The 18,587-nt window shown below is 38.4% G+C and overlaps 1 protein-coding gene across 3 annotated transcripts in view; it reads right to left on the reverse strand.

The window, feature by feature from the left end:
• Positions 1 to 386: 386 nt before the first annotated feature.
• Positions 387 to 18,587, reverse strand: part of PLS3 (plastin 3) — a 49,867-nt gene continuing 31,666 nt past the window's right edge. Inside the window, exons 8-16 of one of the 3 annotated variants that reach the window (XM_006872120.1) lie at positions 15,409 to 15,435; positions 15,042 to 15,137; positions 11,970 to 12,165; positions 10,739 to 10,817; positions 9,193 to 9,307; positions 8,496 to 8,629; positions 3,140 to 3,263; positions 2,809 to 2,933; positions 1,486 to 1,618 (exon numbers count right to left, since the gene is read on the reverse strand). In XM_006872120.1, coding sequence (XP_006872182.1) covers positions 1,486 to 1,618; positions 2,809 to 2,933; positions 3,140 to 3,263; positions 8,496 to 8,629; positions 9,193 to 9,307; positions 10,739 to 10,817; positions 11,970 to 12,165; positions 15,042 to 15,137; positions 15,409 to 15,435 — 1,029 coding nt within the window. Of the gene's footprint in view, positions 1,619 to 2,808; positions 2,934 to 3,139; positions 3,264 to 8,495; positions 8,630 to 9,192; positions 9,308 to 10,738; positions 10,818 to 11,969; positions 12,166 to 15,041; positions 15,138 to 15,408; positions 15,436 to 18,587 lie in introns of all 3 variants that reach the window. The other 2 variants (XM_006872119.1, XM_006872121.1) reach the window with 2 other exon arrangements.

An 18,587-nucleotide genomic window follows, 5' to 3' on the forward strand; every position in this document is an offset into this window, starting at 1 on the left:
ATGGCATCTTATTGGGCAGATGCTAATTTTTCAATGCCCAGGATAACCTCTTAAAAAAGAAAAAAATTCTCAGTCAACCCAACATGTTAATAGAGTCAAAGTTGAGGAAACCTCCCTGACTGTTTAGATTCCCATAGTTTCAGTCATCTGTGAATCCTTGAACATTTAAAAGATTGAGGGAGACGGGAAAAAGCTAAAAGGAGAACTCGATTAGGTAGAGAAAGCCATCACCTCCCATTTGTACTATCATTAATTCATTCCCTCCCTTTCAACTCCCAAAGCTCAAATGTAACCATCATTTTGGTAGAAGGCATCAGAAAGAAAGAAAAAAGAAGCAAACATCACCAGTATACAACTAAGGGACAGAAGCAGAAAGAAGAGATGAATTATTATGTAAATGGCTTTATTTGAACTAATACATTGCTACCCGATTACATCGCTTTTCAGAGTTAGAGTAACATTATGATCTTGAAAACTATATAGCAAACAGCTTGACACAGCAAGAGTACATTAAGTTCTACATATAAGTTTTCAATATTTTAGTGACCACATCTCCTGTTTTAGGTGTAAAATTAAAAAAAAAAATTGTACACTTAGCATACTTGGCCTACTGCATCACGGCTAACTTCTGAGCACTCTCCTCCCTCAAAAGTGTCCTGTTCAACAGCTTTTTAAATGTAAAGAGAGAGCTTGATGGTACAGATTTCAAAAAAAAGAAGCATGTACTGAACCAAGTAATGTAAGACAATATAGATCAATTGTTTACAGCTTGGGGTGGCGGGCAGATGCAAATTCAAGGTACATTTTTTCCTCTACCTACAACGTCTTTTTAAATTTTTTTTTAACTTACTTGAAGACCCCTTAAAAAAAGTAGCAAAATCAGCAGTCTTGTTTAATGTAATCAAAATATTCTTAAATGTACAAAAAAGATCATGTAGAAAGAATACTGTAAAAAGATACTGATTTGAAGAATAAAAGAATATGAAAAGCTTCTATTACATTCTGCACAGTTACTTCTGTAAATTTCCAGTACTATAAAGCAAAGGATACTCATATCCAAATACCCTCAGGCCAGAGTTCTCCAATAAGAACTAGCACACTGGACAAAAGGGAAAATTACTATCTAGTCATATTCATATCCAATCATCTAAGCACATCCCAACAGTGGACAATCTAAGAGGGAAAAAGATACATAGAGAGAAATAACATACAGCAACAGGAATTGTCAAAGGCAGCAATCTAAGAAGAGAGAGTAAAATGGTTTGGCTACGAGCACATTTCAGGTGCACCTGACAAATCCAATGCTGACTATGGGAAAGAACACTTATTTTTATTAAAACTCTTTCCCCTGAGGGCTCTGATCTAGTCTCAGATTAATCAAAACTAAAAAGTCCTTTAAATGAGCAACATTCTTAAGCCATGAGCACTTCAACTTGGTAATAGCTGACCTGGGAACAAGGTTTGTTTTTATTCAGATTGGTTATTTTACACTCTCTTCATCCCCCTGCCCATCAAGCATGCAAACACGGTCATCACCATCTTGGGCTTTACTTCCACAAGGTCTTCTGGGAGAGCGTACACTCTGGCTCCAATTCTTCTAGCCATTGACACAGCATACCTATTTTTTTCGAGGAAACAAAATTTAAGATGACATTCTTGTCAGTCAAGGAGACACTAGAAAACATCTAATTCTTCTCATATAATCATACAGATAGTAGACAAAACTCCTCAATCAAAGGTTAACTGATTTCATAGGAAAATGAAAAACACACACAAAGACACACACACACATATAGAGTCAGTAATGTTGGTATTCTCAATGAGTATGAAATAAGATAACTGCCACTCTTGTGTGATCTTAGAGCTATAGTGGAGTTTATGACAGATGAAAAATCCAAGTTGCTGATGTACATATCATAAATACTTCCAGGCATGCAAGAGATGGAGAACAGTTTGCAAGATACATGAACAGAGTGATCTGACTGAGGAAAGAAAGAAAATGGTAGAGAAGGAAAGACAGCATCTATATAACCAACTAGGGAAATTTGCAGGAGCCCACCTCAACTAATAAATGAAACATTCCTTGGTGTTTTGAAACAGGGCTTTTAAAAGATGACTAAGCTATCAAGTTGTTGAAAAGAGAAGTCTCAGACGTTTATATTTAATATTATGGAAATTAAGCCTTTATCATACATACTGCAAATATTTTTCAAGAATGGGACAAATGATGTGCCCAACCCTGAAGTTTTCAGGGATGCCCCTATGAAACATTTCAGTATATACTAATATAGCTTTCATGTGTAACCCCTGGATCCCAGTCATAGTGTTTAAGTCTTTGGAGAAGAAAGGAAGAGATAGGTATAAAAAGACTTTCTCAATATTGTTGAAATACAAGGAATAGTCTTCAGTTGAAGATCAACAGGCATTCTGCCAACTGAGGAATCAAATAAGACTAAGGCATGAATATCTTCAGATCCTTTTTTTTCCCTTGGTATAAGTTTGTAGCTGACTTGAATGAAAAATAATTTACTGTTATTTCTGTAATACACTAAAGCAACAATTGATCAATTACCTACTAAGATGTCAGGTACAATGTTAAACTCTTTATAAACTCCCCCCCCCCCCATTTAATCTTTCCATTTAATCTCAGGTATTATATCTCCCCATCTTAGTAATGAGGAAACTAAGATTCAAAGGGGATTCTCCGAGATGACAACACTCTTTATGTGGCAAAACTTAAATTAAAATTCATATGTCCCTAGCTGCAAAGCCCGTGCTCAATCTGTGGTATCATGCCGATTTTCTTACTTGGCATTATTGTGCTTGTCATCTTCTGTTAGACTGCCACTCTTAACGAGGTCATAGTTAATGCAGCCTGGCTGGATTGCATCAATTAAATCCACAACTGCCAAACTGGAGCTGATCGCCTTGTCCTAGTTTAAAATGATAACAAATGTCAGAATTTAGATATGTACAAAAGAGTATGTCATGACTTATATAAACTGCGCAAATCAGAGCCCAGCAAATTAAAAAAACCACAAACCCCAACAATAAGTCTCATTTCCAAGGAGATCAGAGTTTCTTCCACATTGTACATATCTTCTAGCAAGCATAATGTTCCACAGGTAAGGATTCTTACCTTAAAACTCTGAATGGAAGTTGATTTCCCAGCGTCCCTCAATGTTCTGTTAACCCAGTTGACAATGATGTCATCATTGGCTTTCTGACCCTCTCCAAGATCTTCCAGGACATTGAGGGTATATCTAAGAGAAGTAGCAGGAGAAATGTCACAATCTACTTTATGAGAAAACATGGAAGCATTACATAACTGCTGCTATTGAACCAAATTCAGCTCATGGCTACCTCATGTGTTACAAAATCGAACTGCTCCATGGGGCTTTCTGATTGCTAGACTTTTCTTCTATGGTATTGCTGGATTGGTTATAAGTGCTAACCTTTATGTTTTTTATGTTGTTGTTGTTTTTAAATTTTACTCAAGCATAAACCATTTGCATCACCCAGGAACCTACATTAAAATGATTTTTAAGCTTCCATTTCTTTTATTTCTTAGATTTGAAAGACAAAAAATTGCATGGGAAAAATGGACTCCTGGGTGGTTCTGTAGGATCAGCACTGGACTGTGAACCAGAGGGTGGGCGGTTCAAACCCACTAGCTGCTTGCTGGAAACCACACACGAGGCTGCTATGAGTCAGGACCAACTTGAGAGCATTTAACAACAAGAAGTGTGAAAAAATATTTCAGGTAGTAGTAGTAGTAGCTTGCCACGGATGTACCCTTTGTAATGATAGAAGGGAAGATTTGTGTGTACATTTATTTCCACGTTAACTTTTATTTCTTATTGTTGAGAGCACATGTACAAGAAAACATACACCAATCCAACAGTGTCTACATGTAAACTGAGTGAAGCTGATTGCATTCTGAGAGTTGTACAATGATTCTCACTCTTCTTTGCTGAGTTGTTCCTCCCTCATTAACATGAACTCATTGCTGCCTAAGGTTCTTATCTAATCTTCTGAGTTGCTGTTGTCAATTGGGTCTCATATTACTATTGTTGTTCTGTGCTGTCGAGTCGGTTCCAACTCATAGCAATCCTGTATAGGGTTTCTGAGGAGCAGCTGGTGAGTTTGATCAGCCAACCTTGTGGTTCAAACCAACCTTGAGGTTGTTGTTCTCATATAGGAAGATCTTAAAAGAGCAAAATGCTCAAGGCGGATTATTTTCTTTGATTATTTAAGCTAAGCTATTACTTGGTTAAGATGACTTCAGGAGATAATCTAGTCTTCAGGGCTCCAGGAAGTCTAGAGTCCAAGAGAATTTGAAAAATCTCTTCTGCATTGCTCCCCCTTTTTTGATCAATAATGGCAGCCAATCAACCATCCACTTATTGTGGTCTTAGGACAAAAGAGGCAGTTGTTCATGAAGTCTGTTAGACACACATTCCATTTCCTCCTCCTATTCCGCACTCGCCTCCTTTCTCTGTTGCTCCAGGTGAACAGAGACCAGTTGTGCTTTGAATGGCCACCTGCAAGCTTTGAAGACCCCCCAGGCACTAAGCAATGAACTAAGAGTTACAATAAAAGCACTAAACACAGTATTACTGCTGTTGCTAAGTGACCTCTAGTTGGTTCCAATCCATAGTGACGCTGTTTAGGGTTTTCAAGGCGGTAAATCTTCACAGGAGCAGAAAGCCTTATCTTTCTCCTGTGGAGTTGTCTGTTGGTTTCGAACCACTGATCTTGTGGTTCGTAGTCCAGTGCTTATCCTATAGATTGATGTTGTTGTTGTGAAGTGCCATCAAGTCATTTCTGACCCATAGCGACCCTGTATAGGTAGGGTATGTTAATTGGGATGTCCCATGAAACCAAATCTTATAAGGTATTTGGTAGTATTTAAGCAGATTCAACAGCTATTGTTTTGGTTTTATTATTATTATTATTATTTTTGGTCGATGTTGTAAGTATATCTGTCACACATTAGCCAATTCAACTTTTTACAGGCATATTGTTAAAGTGCCGTCAAATCCATCAGCTGTGCAACCCTGCCTGTAATCAATACAATGTTAAAATCACTATTGATTTTCATTCTCCCCATCTCTTCCACCCTTGGTAACCACTAATGAACTTTGGTTTCTATGCATTTGCCTTTTTCTTTATATAGAAGTAAGATTATGCAATATGTCCTTTTGTGATAGCCTTATTTCACTGAATGTAATGTCTTCAAGTTCCAACTACACTGTAGTATGTATCAAGTATTCACTGAAGCATGTATCAAGAATTTATTTCTCCTACTGACTGACTGACTGATGGACATTTAGGTTGCTCCCATCTTTTGGCAACTTAAATTGTGAGTAGTGATGCAATTAACATGGGTTTTCCAATCTCTGTTTTCAAGTCTTTTGAGTGTATAGTTAGGAGTGAAATTGCTGCATCTTATGATAATTCTGGACTCCTGGTGTGGTGCTGTAGGAACATCATTGGACTGGGAACCATGAGGTCGGCAGTTCAAACCCTTGGAAACTCTATACAGGGTCACTAGGAGGCAGAACTAACTCGATGGCACCTGAACCACAGCAATGGTAATTCAATTTTAATGTTTTGAGGAACTGCCACACTGCTTTCCATAATGGCTAAACCATTTTGCATTATCGCCAACATGGATAAGGGTTTTAATTTCCCCACATCCTGGGAACCATGAGGTTAGCAGTTTGAAACCACCAGCTGTTCAGCAGGAAAAAGATGAGGCTTTCTGCTCCCATAAAGATTTATAGCCTCTAAAACCCTGTACAGGGCAGCTATGAGTCGGAATCGACTCATCGGCACACTAGCACCACCACCATATATTTGGTTATTAGATTCTTGCTGGATATATGTTGTTGCTGTTGTTTAGTGCCATCTGGTCAGTTCCGTCACACAGTGACCCTGTATAGGGTTTCTGAAAATATTCTCCCAGTTGGTAGCTTGTCTTTTCATTTGTTTGGTAAAATCTGTGATGAAAAAAGATTTTAATTTTCATGAGGTCCCATTTATTTATGATGTCTTTTGCCATTAGTGGTTTGGCCATTATATTACCATTGTTAAAAGCTAGACCTGACAGCACTGGCCCTGTTCTTCTAAAAAATTTTATGGTGTTACTTTTCACATTTAGGTGCTTAATCCATTTAGATTTTGTTTCTGTGTATGGTATGAGGTAAGGATCCTTCTTCATTTTTCTGGATGTGCACACCCAATTTCCCCAGCACCATTTATTAGATTCTTCTTTCCTTATTGAATGGACTTAGTACCCTTGTCAAAAACCAGTTGACCATAAGTGTGTAGGTTTATATTTGTACTCTCAATTCTATCCCATATGCCTATTGTTATACTAGTGCCAGGCTTTTGTGATCAGTGTATATTTTTAAATCAGGAAGCATTAGTCCTTTCATACTTTGCTTTTCTTTATTCTTTTAGCACTATTTAAGAACTTTTGCCTTTCCATATAAAGTTGAGGACTAGTTTTTCTATTTCTGTAAAGAAGGTTGTTAGAATATCTACCACAAGTATATTTTGTACTATTCCAACAGTGATAATGATTTTTTTTTTTTTAAGAATGCTTTTAAACAAGCTCTAGTCGGTTTTTATTAACAAAAAAAAAATGGAATGATTTGTTTTTCACCAGTCTGTTCTTGCATGCTTCTAATGATATCAATGACAGCCAGTGTGCAGACGCTAAGATTTCCCGCATGCTGTGCCCAGTTCAATATTATTGCCACTGAAGTGATGGGCAACATTTTTGGCCAACATGGCCTAGTACTCTCTCGGATTTCCTCAAGGCTGGGCCATTGTTGGGGAAGATGACCAATTTTGTCTTGTCTTGCCTGATCATCTTCAGCATCTGCTTGTACCCAAGCACATATTTTCTACTTTCACAACAATTTGGAGCCTCGAGTTGATACACTCAATGACCTTTTTGTCTTTCTTGCAGCCACTATATATCTTCCCACCTTAGCTGTGGAAAAGCAGTCTCCAAAATGGCTGGGGAGCAGTGCTTGGAATTACAGCTAAGTGATATTCTGTTTTTAGTGAATATATGGAGATGCTCATGATTTTTTTTCTAGCAATTTCTCTGTTTACTGACACTAAATGAGGTTTCAAGTCTCCATATCAGACTTCATACAAAAAATGGGATGTTTCTACTGTCATGCTAGGAGCCATCTTCCACTGAATATAAATATTCATTATTTAAGTTCCTTTTGGAGCTCTGGTGGCACAGTTATCAAAGTGTTTGACTGTTCATTGCAAGCTCAGTAATTAGAACCTACCAGCCACTCTATAAGAGAAAGATGTGGTAGTCTGTTTCTGTGTAGATAGTATAATATAGTCATTCAACTCGATGGCAGTGGGTTTTTCTGGAAGCTTACTTCAGAGTCTAAGTTAAATGAAATTCAAAGCTTCAGTCAATGATGTGTCTTCATAAAAATACTGAGTAGGTCACATGATTGTATTACAGACAAGCTTTAACAGCCAAAATTGTGTATTATACAAGCCAGATTCAGAAGAGTCCGTGGAACGAGGGATATCATTGCTGAGGTCCAATGGATCTTGGCTGAAAGCAGAGAATATCAGAAAGATGTTTACCTGTGCTTTATTGACTACGCAAAGGCTTTTGATTTGTGTGGATCATGACAAGCTAAGGACAACATTGCAAAGTATGAGTATTCTGAAACACTTAATTGTGCTCATGAGGAATCTGTACATGGACCAAGAAGCAGTTGTTCGAATAGAACATGGGAACACTGAATGGTTTAAAATTTAAAAAGGTGTGTGACAAGGTTGTATTCTCTCACCATACTTATTCAACTTGTATGCTGAGCAAATAATCTGAGAAGCTGGGTTCTATGAAGAAAAATGTGGCATCAGGATTGGCAGAAGACTCATTAACAACCTGCGATATGCAGATGATACAAGCTTGCTTGCTGAAAGTGAAGAGGACTTAAAACATTTACTGATGAAGATCAAAGAGCACAGCTTTCGGTATGGATTACATCTCAATGTCAAGAAAACAAAAATCCTAAGCTGGACAGTGAATAAGGAAGACCGTAAAAGAATTGATGCTTTTGAGTTATGGTGTTGGAAGAGAATATTGAAAGTGCCGTGGGCTGCCAAAAGAACCAATAGATCTGTTTTGGAAGAAGTGAAGCCAGAGTGCTCCTTGGAGGTCAAGATGGCTAAACTTTGTCTCTCATATTTCGGACATATTGTCAAGAGGGACAGTTGCTGAAGGATATCATGTTTGGTAAGATGGAGGGTCAGAGAAAAAGAGGAAGACCCCCAATGAGATGGATTGGCCAAGTTGTAGCATCGATGGACTCAAGTGTGGCAACAGTAGTGAGGTTGGCCCAGGATCAGGCCGTGTTTCGTTCTGCTGTGCATAAAGTCACTATGGATCGGTACCAACTCGATGACACCTAACAACAACAATAACAACAACAACATACCTTCTCATCAGCTGCCAGACTAAAGCTAGAGTCAGGGTTTGGTTTCCATCATTCAAGTCTTGTCCTCCAATGCCAACCAGGGAGAATTTGGCAGGATGCTTTCCTAATTCAACAGCATAGTTGCAGTTTTCTAGCTGCAAACACACAAAAGTAAATGGTTACAGAGTTTCATTGGTTTAATCTGAACATATGTGTGATGTCAAGTGTGTAGGAGGCAAAAATAAATGAGACACAGTTCCTGTCCTCAAGAAGCTACGAGTCAAGAGATTCAAAATAAAACAAAGGCAGGGATACCCTTTGAACTTATTACTCAAACCACTCCCGGAGGGCACCTTTCAGCCAAATGACAGATTGGCTGCTAAAATACCTAATATCACCTTTGAATAATATGCTCCTCTAAATAATTATCTAAATGATACCAAACGGTAAATATTTACCCTAAAGTCAGGATGAGATGGTAAGAGAGGACAGAGGATCTGGATGAATGGAATCAGAACGAGAATAGAAACCATGACAATACTAACACAGTGGGAAAAATGTAACCAATGTCACGGAATAATACGTATGGAAACTGTTCAATGACAACCCAATTTGTTATGTAATCTTTCACCAAAAAACACAATACGATATTTTTTTTAAATTGAGACTAAAAGACTCTGTAACAATAGTATATACAGCAATGTAATTAAGCATCTACCTTTTTCATGTTGGCTCCAAGCTTCGGGTATGGAGGTTTATTAACTTTACTCCAGTCAACAGGAACTTTAATGCGTTCATATAACTGTAAGATGACCAGGGCATCTTGCAGGTCACTAACAGATTTAAAAATAATTTAATCAGTGTTTTCAGGCAGCTGGGCTTTTGGTTTCCTTTAAAAACAATACGTCTACACTGTCAAACCAAAACAGATAAGCTCTAACACTCATATTTTATTTCAACCTGTGTTCAAAACAAATCTAAGACTAAACAATTCACTTAACAGTATTGATTCAGAGTTTATGGAGAGCAATGTACTGTTCTAGAAGCTAGGCACAAGGATAGACATTTCTGTCCTTACATTAGAGTCAGAAAGACAGGCAGTAAACAAGTACACGGATAAATGTATAATATAATTTGGGTCTATATGTTAATGTAACAACAATGCCAAAAAAAAAAAAAAAAAAAAAAAAACAAAAAAAAAAAAAAAAAAAAAAAAAAACCCACAACAAACCCCAAGAAACTAAGTAAGACCTAGAGAACGACAGGCTGTGTCAGGGAAAACCTCTCTGAACTGGTGGTTTGAATATAATAAGGAAGTGAGCCTTGAGATTTGGGCACAGAACAGTCTAGGGCAAGAAAACAGTAAGCACAAAGGCCTTCAGAGGGTGATGTCTATAAGGCATTCCCTAGTCTGTTTCAAAACATAATACATCGACTGGTGGCACTGTGGTGTAAGCAAGCACTGGACTGCTTACCAAGAGATGGACAGTTTAAACCCACTGCTACTTCCAAGGAGAATGATGAGGCTTTCCGTTTCCATAAAGATTTAGTCTCGGAAACCTTATTCAGGCTTGCAGTGAGTCAGAATTGACTCGAAGATAATGGGTTTTAGTGTTAAGGAGCTCTGATGGTGTAGTGGTTTGCATGTTGGGCTGCTAACCTTAAGGTCAGCAGTTCGAATCCACCAGCCACTCTGTGGGAAAGAGATGAGGCTTTCTGCTCCTGTAACTATTCATAGCCTCAGAAGCACCATACAGGGTTGCTATGAGTTAATGGCACTTAACAATAACAACATCACTTAGTTAAGCATCAGGCAAAAATATAATTTGGGCTTTTGTGTTATTTGGCCAAACATGGTGGCAGACACCACTTGAAAATTTCCAATATAAATATTTGCTACAAACTAAATCTAGAATCATAGCAATCCTGTACAGGTTTCCAAGGCTGTAAAATCTTTATGGGAGCAGAAAGCCTCATCTTTTTTCCATGAAACAGCTGGTAGTTTCTAACTGCTGACCCTGAGGTTCACAGCCCGATTCGTAACTACTACGCTATCAGAGAAGGGAGTCCCGTTGTGGCACTGTGGGTTAATATGTCAGACTGCAAAGTCTATGAACTGCAAAGTCAGTGGTTCAAGCTCACCAGCTGCTTCTTGGAAACCCTATACAGAGTTGCTATGGGTCAGAATCAACTCGACGGCACTTAACAACAACATCAACAACAATATCTAGATAAATATTTACTATAGCAGGAGGAGGACTTACGCATAGAGATGGTTTACGTGGGGATTAACACCAAGAGAGTTCATCCAGTTACGGAAAGTTCTTTCTTCACGAGTTTCTCCTATTAAAAACATTCACAATGTTTATTTTTACACATGTGTAGGCTGTGTAATCCATGCATGAGATTATTTTATCTGCTGCATACTGATAAAAAGTGAGCCCTGGTGGCACAAAGGTTAAGCTGATCACCGAAAGTTTGGTAGCTTCAACCCACCAGCCACAAAGTGGGAGAAAGATGTGAAAGTCGGCTTCCATAAAGACTCAGCCTTGGAGGCTCTCTGGGCTGTTAGACTCTGTCCTACAAGGTAGCTACTGGAAGGCATCAGCTTGAGGTAAGGATTTTTCTTTGTACGGAGCTAAACTTTTTTGTAAAATGAATTTGCGTGCATTCTATCTAGATAAATTTTATCTAGATGCATACTCATGTTTTTTATTTTTGAATTTATTCTAAAATAAAAGAATATACACATAATGAATTAAGCCACTAAGGTTTCTGAACTCTCTAATTCCCTCTCCTGCTAACCCTTTTCCAACATCTTTCCCAAATCCCATCCCTCAGAATAATCGCATGTGAATTTAGCTTATATTTTAAAAAAACCTGTTCTATGTTCACATGAACCTACACTCATATAGCTTGTCTGTTTCTTTTAAACCTAGTGAAAAACCCTCTATCCAAAACTCCACATTACACATGATTATCACTTTCACACAATTATGTTAAAGCAATGAATTACCCGAAGCTTCAAGGGCATAAAATTCAAAGATTTCTGTAGTAATGCCATTGGACACCCAATGAACGAATTGCATTTTCTAATGCTTTATACACATATAATCTGGAAAAGGTAAATGCTGCCTTTCCAAACTTTAAACAAATACCTACCATTTATGTAGGTACTATGAGGCTGTGAATGTAAAAGTCAATTATTTTGCATATGATACTTCATTAGAAGAGATGTTGAAAAATTGGTAAAACCCTCAAACATTAGAACAAAGCCACTGCTTTACTAAATGGGCTTATATAAGTAACCAAAGACTTTTTAAAAAAAGTTCATTTGTATCATTTCTTTCAATCAGCTGGCTCGTTTTACTCATCACTTATGTCTGCTTCTAGCAGATGCTTGCTTAAGGAATCTGGATAAAGAAATTTAGTAAGTCAAGATTTTGAACTTATCCTATTCTCTCACACATTAGAATCTGAGAAACCTTTAGTTACCTTCTAAGAGAGTCCAGTCGATATCCTGGTTCTCTGGCTTAGTTAATGCCGGGTATTTATTAAACAGGTTAGCCACAAAAGCTAAGTTCAGTTTGGGGTTTCCACTGACAACATCAGCAGGAGTAACAAACTGTCTGCAGCCTAGTTTGTCTGCTTGTTGAAGCATACTCTCCGCTCTCTTCAAATCATCTGTTTCCTGTTTAAATAAAATAAGAGGACATTTTTAAAAAGGCTAGACTAAAAATATAAAAATTTTCCCCTACTGGATATACAATATAAGCTGGATATACAATTCTACTTTCTCTTACCCAACATATGGAACTTATTATCAGATTGTTTTGAATGCAAAAAGAAAAAGGAAAAAAAAAAATTGTGTTGAATATGCAGTTATCTTGAAAATACCTTAGATGGCGCCAAATCACACATCTAAGTACAGAATACATTTAACGCACTCGAGATTACATCTAACATTCTCTGAGGTCCAAATGCACCAAAAAGAAAACTAAGACTTCAGATTTTTCATAGCGACCCTGTATAAGGTTTCTGAGGTTTTAAGTCTTTGTGGGAGCGGAAAGCTGTATCTATCCTGGAGCTGGGCTTGAACCACAGACCTTGTGGTTCACAGTCTAGGGCTTATCATCTGGAGCCACCTCGTTTAGGTAGGTATAGAGCTAAGAAAGATTAAGGACAGTGGAAACAAGAGAAGTACATGAGGAAAGGGCTCAGACGTGAGTGAGTGGGGAAACTGGATAGTGGTGGGATGTGAAAAGTGGGTGTGTGTTGGGGGGTGTGAAGAGTCAGGGGAAAAACACTGGCTAGGAGCGATGGGAGTCCCTCTATGGTGCAAATGGTTAATAAACTGGGGCGCTGATAGGTTGCCAATTCAAGTCCACCCACAGGTGCTGGGAAAGAAAGTCCAGGTGATTTAATTTAGAAAACTCCTATGGCGCACAGTCCTACTCTGATACACATGAGGATGCCTGGAATCAGAGCTGATTCAACAATTGGCTTAGAAGTGATGAAGCAAGACTGTGTAGGGCAGGGATGGGGAATGTCTGGCCGGTGGGTCATATAAGAACCTCGAAATCATTTGATCTGGCCTTGCAGTTGCAGTTCACAACCTTAAGTGCTGTTGAGTCATTTCTGATTTATAACAACCCTGTATAGGGTTTCCGAGGAGTGGCGGGTGAGTTTGAACTGCCGACCTTGCAGTTTGGAGTCCTGGTGTGGAGCTGTAGGTTAATGTGCTGGACTGCAAAGTCAGTTTGAACCGCAAGGTTCAAAAGTGACTTCTAGAGTCAATGGGAGAACCCTTGCAAGATTTTGAATAGAAAACAGAGAAAGAAAGGTGTGTTTTAAGATCAATCAGGGAGAATTGATTGGAGAATCAGTGAAACCACTTAGTATACTGGTGTCATTTACTCAGGCAGAAGATCATCTGGTTAGTTTCACATTTAACAAACAAATAGTGGTGATTATATGCCGTGGAGTCTGTTCCAACTCGTAGAGACCCTGTACAGGGTTTCTGAGTCTGTAAATCTTTACGGGAGCAGAAAGCCTCAGCTTTCCCCCAAGGAACAGCTGGTAGTTTCTACCTGCTGACCTTGCGGGTCGCAGCCTGATTCGTAACCACTACGCTACCAGAGCTCCTAAATAGAAACCTAAGCATACAAAAATCAGTGTAAATGGTTTAGCCATTTGATCCTATTGTTTAGTAGTCATGTGGAGTTTGTTTCCTTCCACAGCTGATGGCAAAAAGAGCCACAGAATCACAGAAACTTAGAATTGGAAGATACATACTTAATGGTCTAGGTCAACTTCTTACTTCATGGATGCACAGTTTCGCGAAGGAACTTGACCAATGGTAGTGGTTCTCCAAATTGGAATTCATGGATTAGAAGTTTGTAGACCTACCCATACTATCCCTAATGAAGAATATCATAGCTGTATACTTTAATATTTATTAATTGAGTCTACTGATGTGGATTTATTCCAAATACTTAGAAAAGGTTGGCCTCTAAATAATGCTTATATTTCACTTTATCCTTCCTTGTCTTAGATGGTTGACTATTTTAAGTCATCATGTAAACCAATGCTGGCATTAAGTATGTTGTTACCACTGCTGTTGAGTCAGTTCCAACTCATAGTGCCCCTGTATAGGGTTTCCAAGGAGCAGCTGGTGGGTTTGAACTGCTGATCATGTGGTTCGTAGTCCAGTGCTGATCCCACAGCACCACACCATGATTCTGTCATGAATATAGACCTCACTGACAAACTATAAAAATAAATCAAAGCAAATCTTTTTGCCTCTAAATTACACGCATAGTAATAACATTTAAAAGGTATGCTTGTCGTTGTTGTTGTTAGGTGCCATGGAGTCTCAGTACCAACTCATAACGACCTATGCACAACAGAATGAAACACTGCCCAATCCTGGGCCAACTCACTATCGTTGCCACGCTTGAGCCCATTGATGCTGCCACTTGGCCAATCCATCTGGCTTCCTCTTTTTCTTTGACCCTCCACCATACCAAACATGATCTCCTTCTCCAGTGACTGGTCCCTCCTGACAATATGTCTGAAGTATGAGAGACGAAGTTTAGCCATCCTGGCTCCAAGGAGCACTCTGGCTGCACTTCTTCCAACACAGATCTGTTGCTTCTTTTGGCAACCCATGGCACCTTCAGTATTCTCCTCCAACACCTTAACTCAAAAGCATCAATTCTTCTATGGTCTTCCTTATTCACTGTCCAGCTTAGCTCTGTTAGCGTAATGGTTACGAATCGGGCTACAAAGTGCAAGGGCAGCAGTTCAAAATTACCAGCTGTTCCGTGGGAGAAAGATGAGGCGTTCTGCTCCCGTAAAGATTTACAGCCTCGGAAACCCTGTACAGGGTCGCTATGAGTCAGAACCGACTCCACGGCACATAACCATCAAAATGTATGCTTATAAAGCCTTAAAAACAATGCTTAACATTAAAACCATTACATGCAATAAAGAAATTATTTTATCTTAAAGAAATGAACAACAATTTTTTAAGACTGTGAAAGTCAGAAGAACATCTATACTTACATTGAAACCTGACATGTTAATATCTATCCGTGATTCACCTTCCTTTTGTCCTTTTGGAGCAATTTGATTGAGAAGATGGAAATAGGCTTTGGAATCCTACAAATGAATTGAAAATGTCAATGAGATCATATTTACAATGAATGTATCCTATTGTCCCATATCTGGGGAGGTATTTGCATTGGTTCTTATGAGAATATATAGCACATATGTCTCTCTGTCAATTTAACAGACTTTTCTCCCTGAGGAAAGCCCTTCAGTGTTGGTCTGAGATCTGTCTTGAACAAGGATAAATTAGATTTTATTGTGACTTTACGATGCATTGAAATCAGCAATAACAATGCTTGTAAACACAAAGCTAATTCTGTACCTTTACTGAATTACTGAAGTCAATGAGCTTCATAGAGAAAACAAGCAAGAGAAAGATAGCAGGAGAGTAGGCATCCAGGAAGCATAAGGAGAGAGAAAAGTCACAGGTTACAAAATGATGAAGCATGAGATCTATCATAACCTGTGGAGAAGAGATGAATTTTGTTAAAGATGAATATAACTGATAAATTATTTTAAATGTGAAACATTTTCAGTTGGTGAAATAACATTTAACCCTTGATCAATCTGAATATACTTAATTAAACAAGCTTCTATTATTTTGTTACTTAAAAGTTTACTTGGAATCCCAATAGGTAAAGCAAAGTGGAATTGCACATATTGGAGGTGGGAAGGAGTGTTGTGAGGTGTGTAAATTTCGGATTTGTGGACATTCCATAGAAAATTGTGTGAACACCTATGAATGAATAAATGTAAACTTTTTATAAAGTGCCTTCAAACACACGCCAAGTAAACTTCTATTTCTCTGGAATACTGGAGATCAGGACATTTTTGAATCAAGAGTATATAATGTTGCCTTTTTCCTTAAGAAGACCACCTTCCCAGCTCTAACAGCTTTCTATTTCTGGTCCTTGAAAATCTAGACAGACTGTAAAGGAGTGTTAGGCCATGTGCATACCAGTCCCCTAGGGAATTTTCTCACTATGCAGATTACTTCGTTCTAACTCCAAATCTGCCACCCAAGTGAGCTGAAACACAGTGCACCATACATGATTCTAAGAAGTGTGGTCATCAGGTAAATGAAAGCCATTTTAAAGCAATACAAGAAATGCAAACTCAAATCCTGCTATCTGAAAGCACAGGACGCGATCTCCACTTATCTCCTTATAAGGAATAGTGCACTGCAGTTTTCAAAATGCTTTCAAAAATATGCAAGCAATTCATAATTTAATGCTATGCACTTGAGAAGAATAGGCAAATCCGCAGATCCAGTAAGCATTCATATCGTTCAAAATGGGTTGACAGGTGAAAAATCTGAACTTCGATAACTTGGAAGTTACTTCTCATATTACGAGCCAATCCTTGACTTTTTAAAAATACTCGAAGCAGAGCATAAGGGAAAAGTTGAAGACATTTTATCCCAGTCTCCAAAGACACAACTTCAGTTCTGACATATTCTGTTTATCAGAAATCAGGTACTTACTTAGTCCAGCTCACATTCAACTGAATGGGGGCTAAAAAAATGTCTCTTAAGGAATGAGTAATAAAGAAATTTTATTTTTAAAACCACAACAGGCCTTAAATTTGTATTTTGGAAAATGATACGAAACACACACAGAACTTTATGGCTTTATAATGTTGTTCGTGGCAATCTATTTATAAAACAAAATCATAATCACCTTCAACATCTAACCATAGGGAAGTAGTTGAGTGAAGAAAAGAACATGAATGTGATATAGAAATTCAAATATTTTTTTCTGAGAATTAATCAACAGTAAAGGAAAGATTCTATTGTGACGCTATCTGACAAAAAGAAAGACAATATAATCACATGACAGAAATATATACCTCTATATTATACACATGGAAAAAGAGAAAACATAACTTAAATGCTAAATACTTTAAATATATATTCAAAGCAGGTTTCATTTAAAAAGATTTTTCTCTTGTATATTTAAAATATATCCCATTGTATACAACTGATTTACAATTGGTTTTCAGGAAGCATCTAATGCATAGAGCAAAATCTACCTGGTTAAAGATGTACAAGTATAAGTGAAAAGAAGGTGTGAAGTTAGTTAGCTTTATACATTTTTTTGTTTTTGTGTGTCGTCAAGTTAATTCTAACTCATAAGGTTTCTGAGGAGCAGCTTCTAGGTTTAAACTACCGATCTTTCGGTTAGCAGGCCAGTGCTTATCCTACAGCACCACACAACAGGACTCCTTATAAATTTTAGGCTATCCTTCATTTTCACTGATGAAATAACTAGTACAAATATCCCATGCCTCCTCTCACCATTGGACAAATCAACATGATCACAGAATATTGTATTCATAACCCTGTAAAACCTATGGTTGGTTCTAGTTATGTGATGAAGATCCCAAGCATGTTTCCTGTGTTCCAAGCATCTGGATTTTAGAGAGGGTTGAATCAGTTAGTGAGAACTGCACAATATTTGATATGGTAATTTTGGCCCACTATATCCTGATATGGCACTGTAGGATAACCACTGGACTGCTAATGTCAAGGTTGATGATTCAAACCCACCAGCTGCTCCCTGGAAATCCTATACATGGTTGCTATGAATCAGAACTGACTCAAAGTCACTTAACAACAGCAACATCCCTGAGAAGGAGTCCTGTTGTGGCACTATAGGATCAGCACTGGACTGCTAACCACAAGTCAGTGGTTCAAGCCCATCAGCTGCTCCTTGGAAACCCTATATTCAGGGTCACTTTGAGTTCGAACTGATTCCATGGCACTTAATAACAACAACATCCCTGAGAAGGCAAAAACAACGTATACTAAATGGCTACAGCCAGTATTCCCTCACAGTTGCCGGTTTCCTTACTGTTCATGGTAAGTAGTGAATGATGAAATTCAGTATAACACAAAGATTATCTGATGGTCTTATGTGTTCCAGGCATGGGCGTAGTACAGTAGCAGAACTCCGGCCTTCCATTCAGGAGACCTGGGTTTGACTTCCAGCCAAGGTACTTCATGAGTTGCGACCACCCATCTGTACGTAGAGGCTTGTGTGTTACTTTGATACTACACAGGTTTCCATGGAACTTCCAGACTAAGATATACTAGGAAGAAAGACCTAGGGATCTATTTCTGAAAATCAGCCAATTAACATGCTAAGGATCACAATGGTTTAATCTACAACCAGGACTGGGCACCATTTTGTTTCATTGTGCATGGGTTTGCCCTGAGTCAGGAATGACTTACTGCCAGTCTAGAACAATAATATATGTGCCAGAGAGTGAGTCAGAGGTGGACTTTAGTGGGAGAGCACCAGGACAGAGACTGGGGTAGGGGTGGTAGGGGGTGTGTAGAGTTTGTTCCAACTAATAGCGACCCTGCGTAGGGTTTCCGATGCAGTAAATTTTTATGGGAGCAGAAAGCTTCATCTTTCTCCTGCGTAATGGCTAGTAGTTTTGGACTGCTGAGCGTGAAATTAGCAGCCCAACTCGTAAGTACTACGCCACCAGAGCTCC

This window comes from Chrysochloris asiatica, unplaced genomic scaffold, assembly GCF_000296735.1.
Source record: "Chrysochloris asiatica unplaced genomic scaffold, ChrAsi1.0 scaffold00183, whole genome shotgun sequence".
In the NCBI taxonomy this organism is placed as follows: domain Eukaryota; kingdom Metazoa; phylum Chordata; class Mammalia; order Afrosoricida; family Chrysochloridae; genus Chrysochloris; species Chrysochloris asiatica.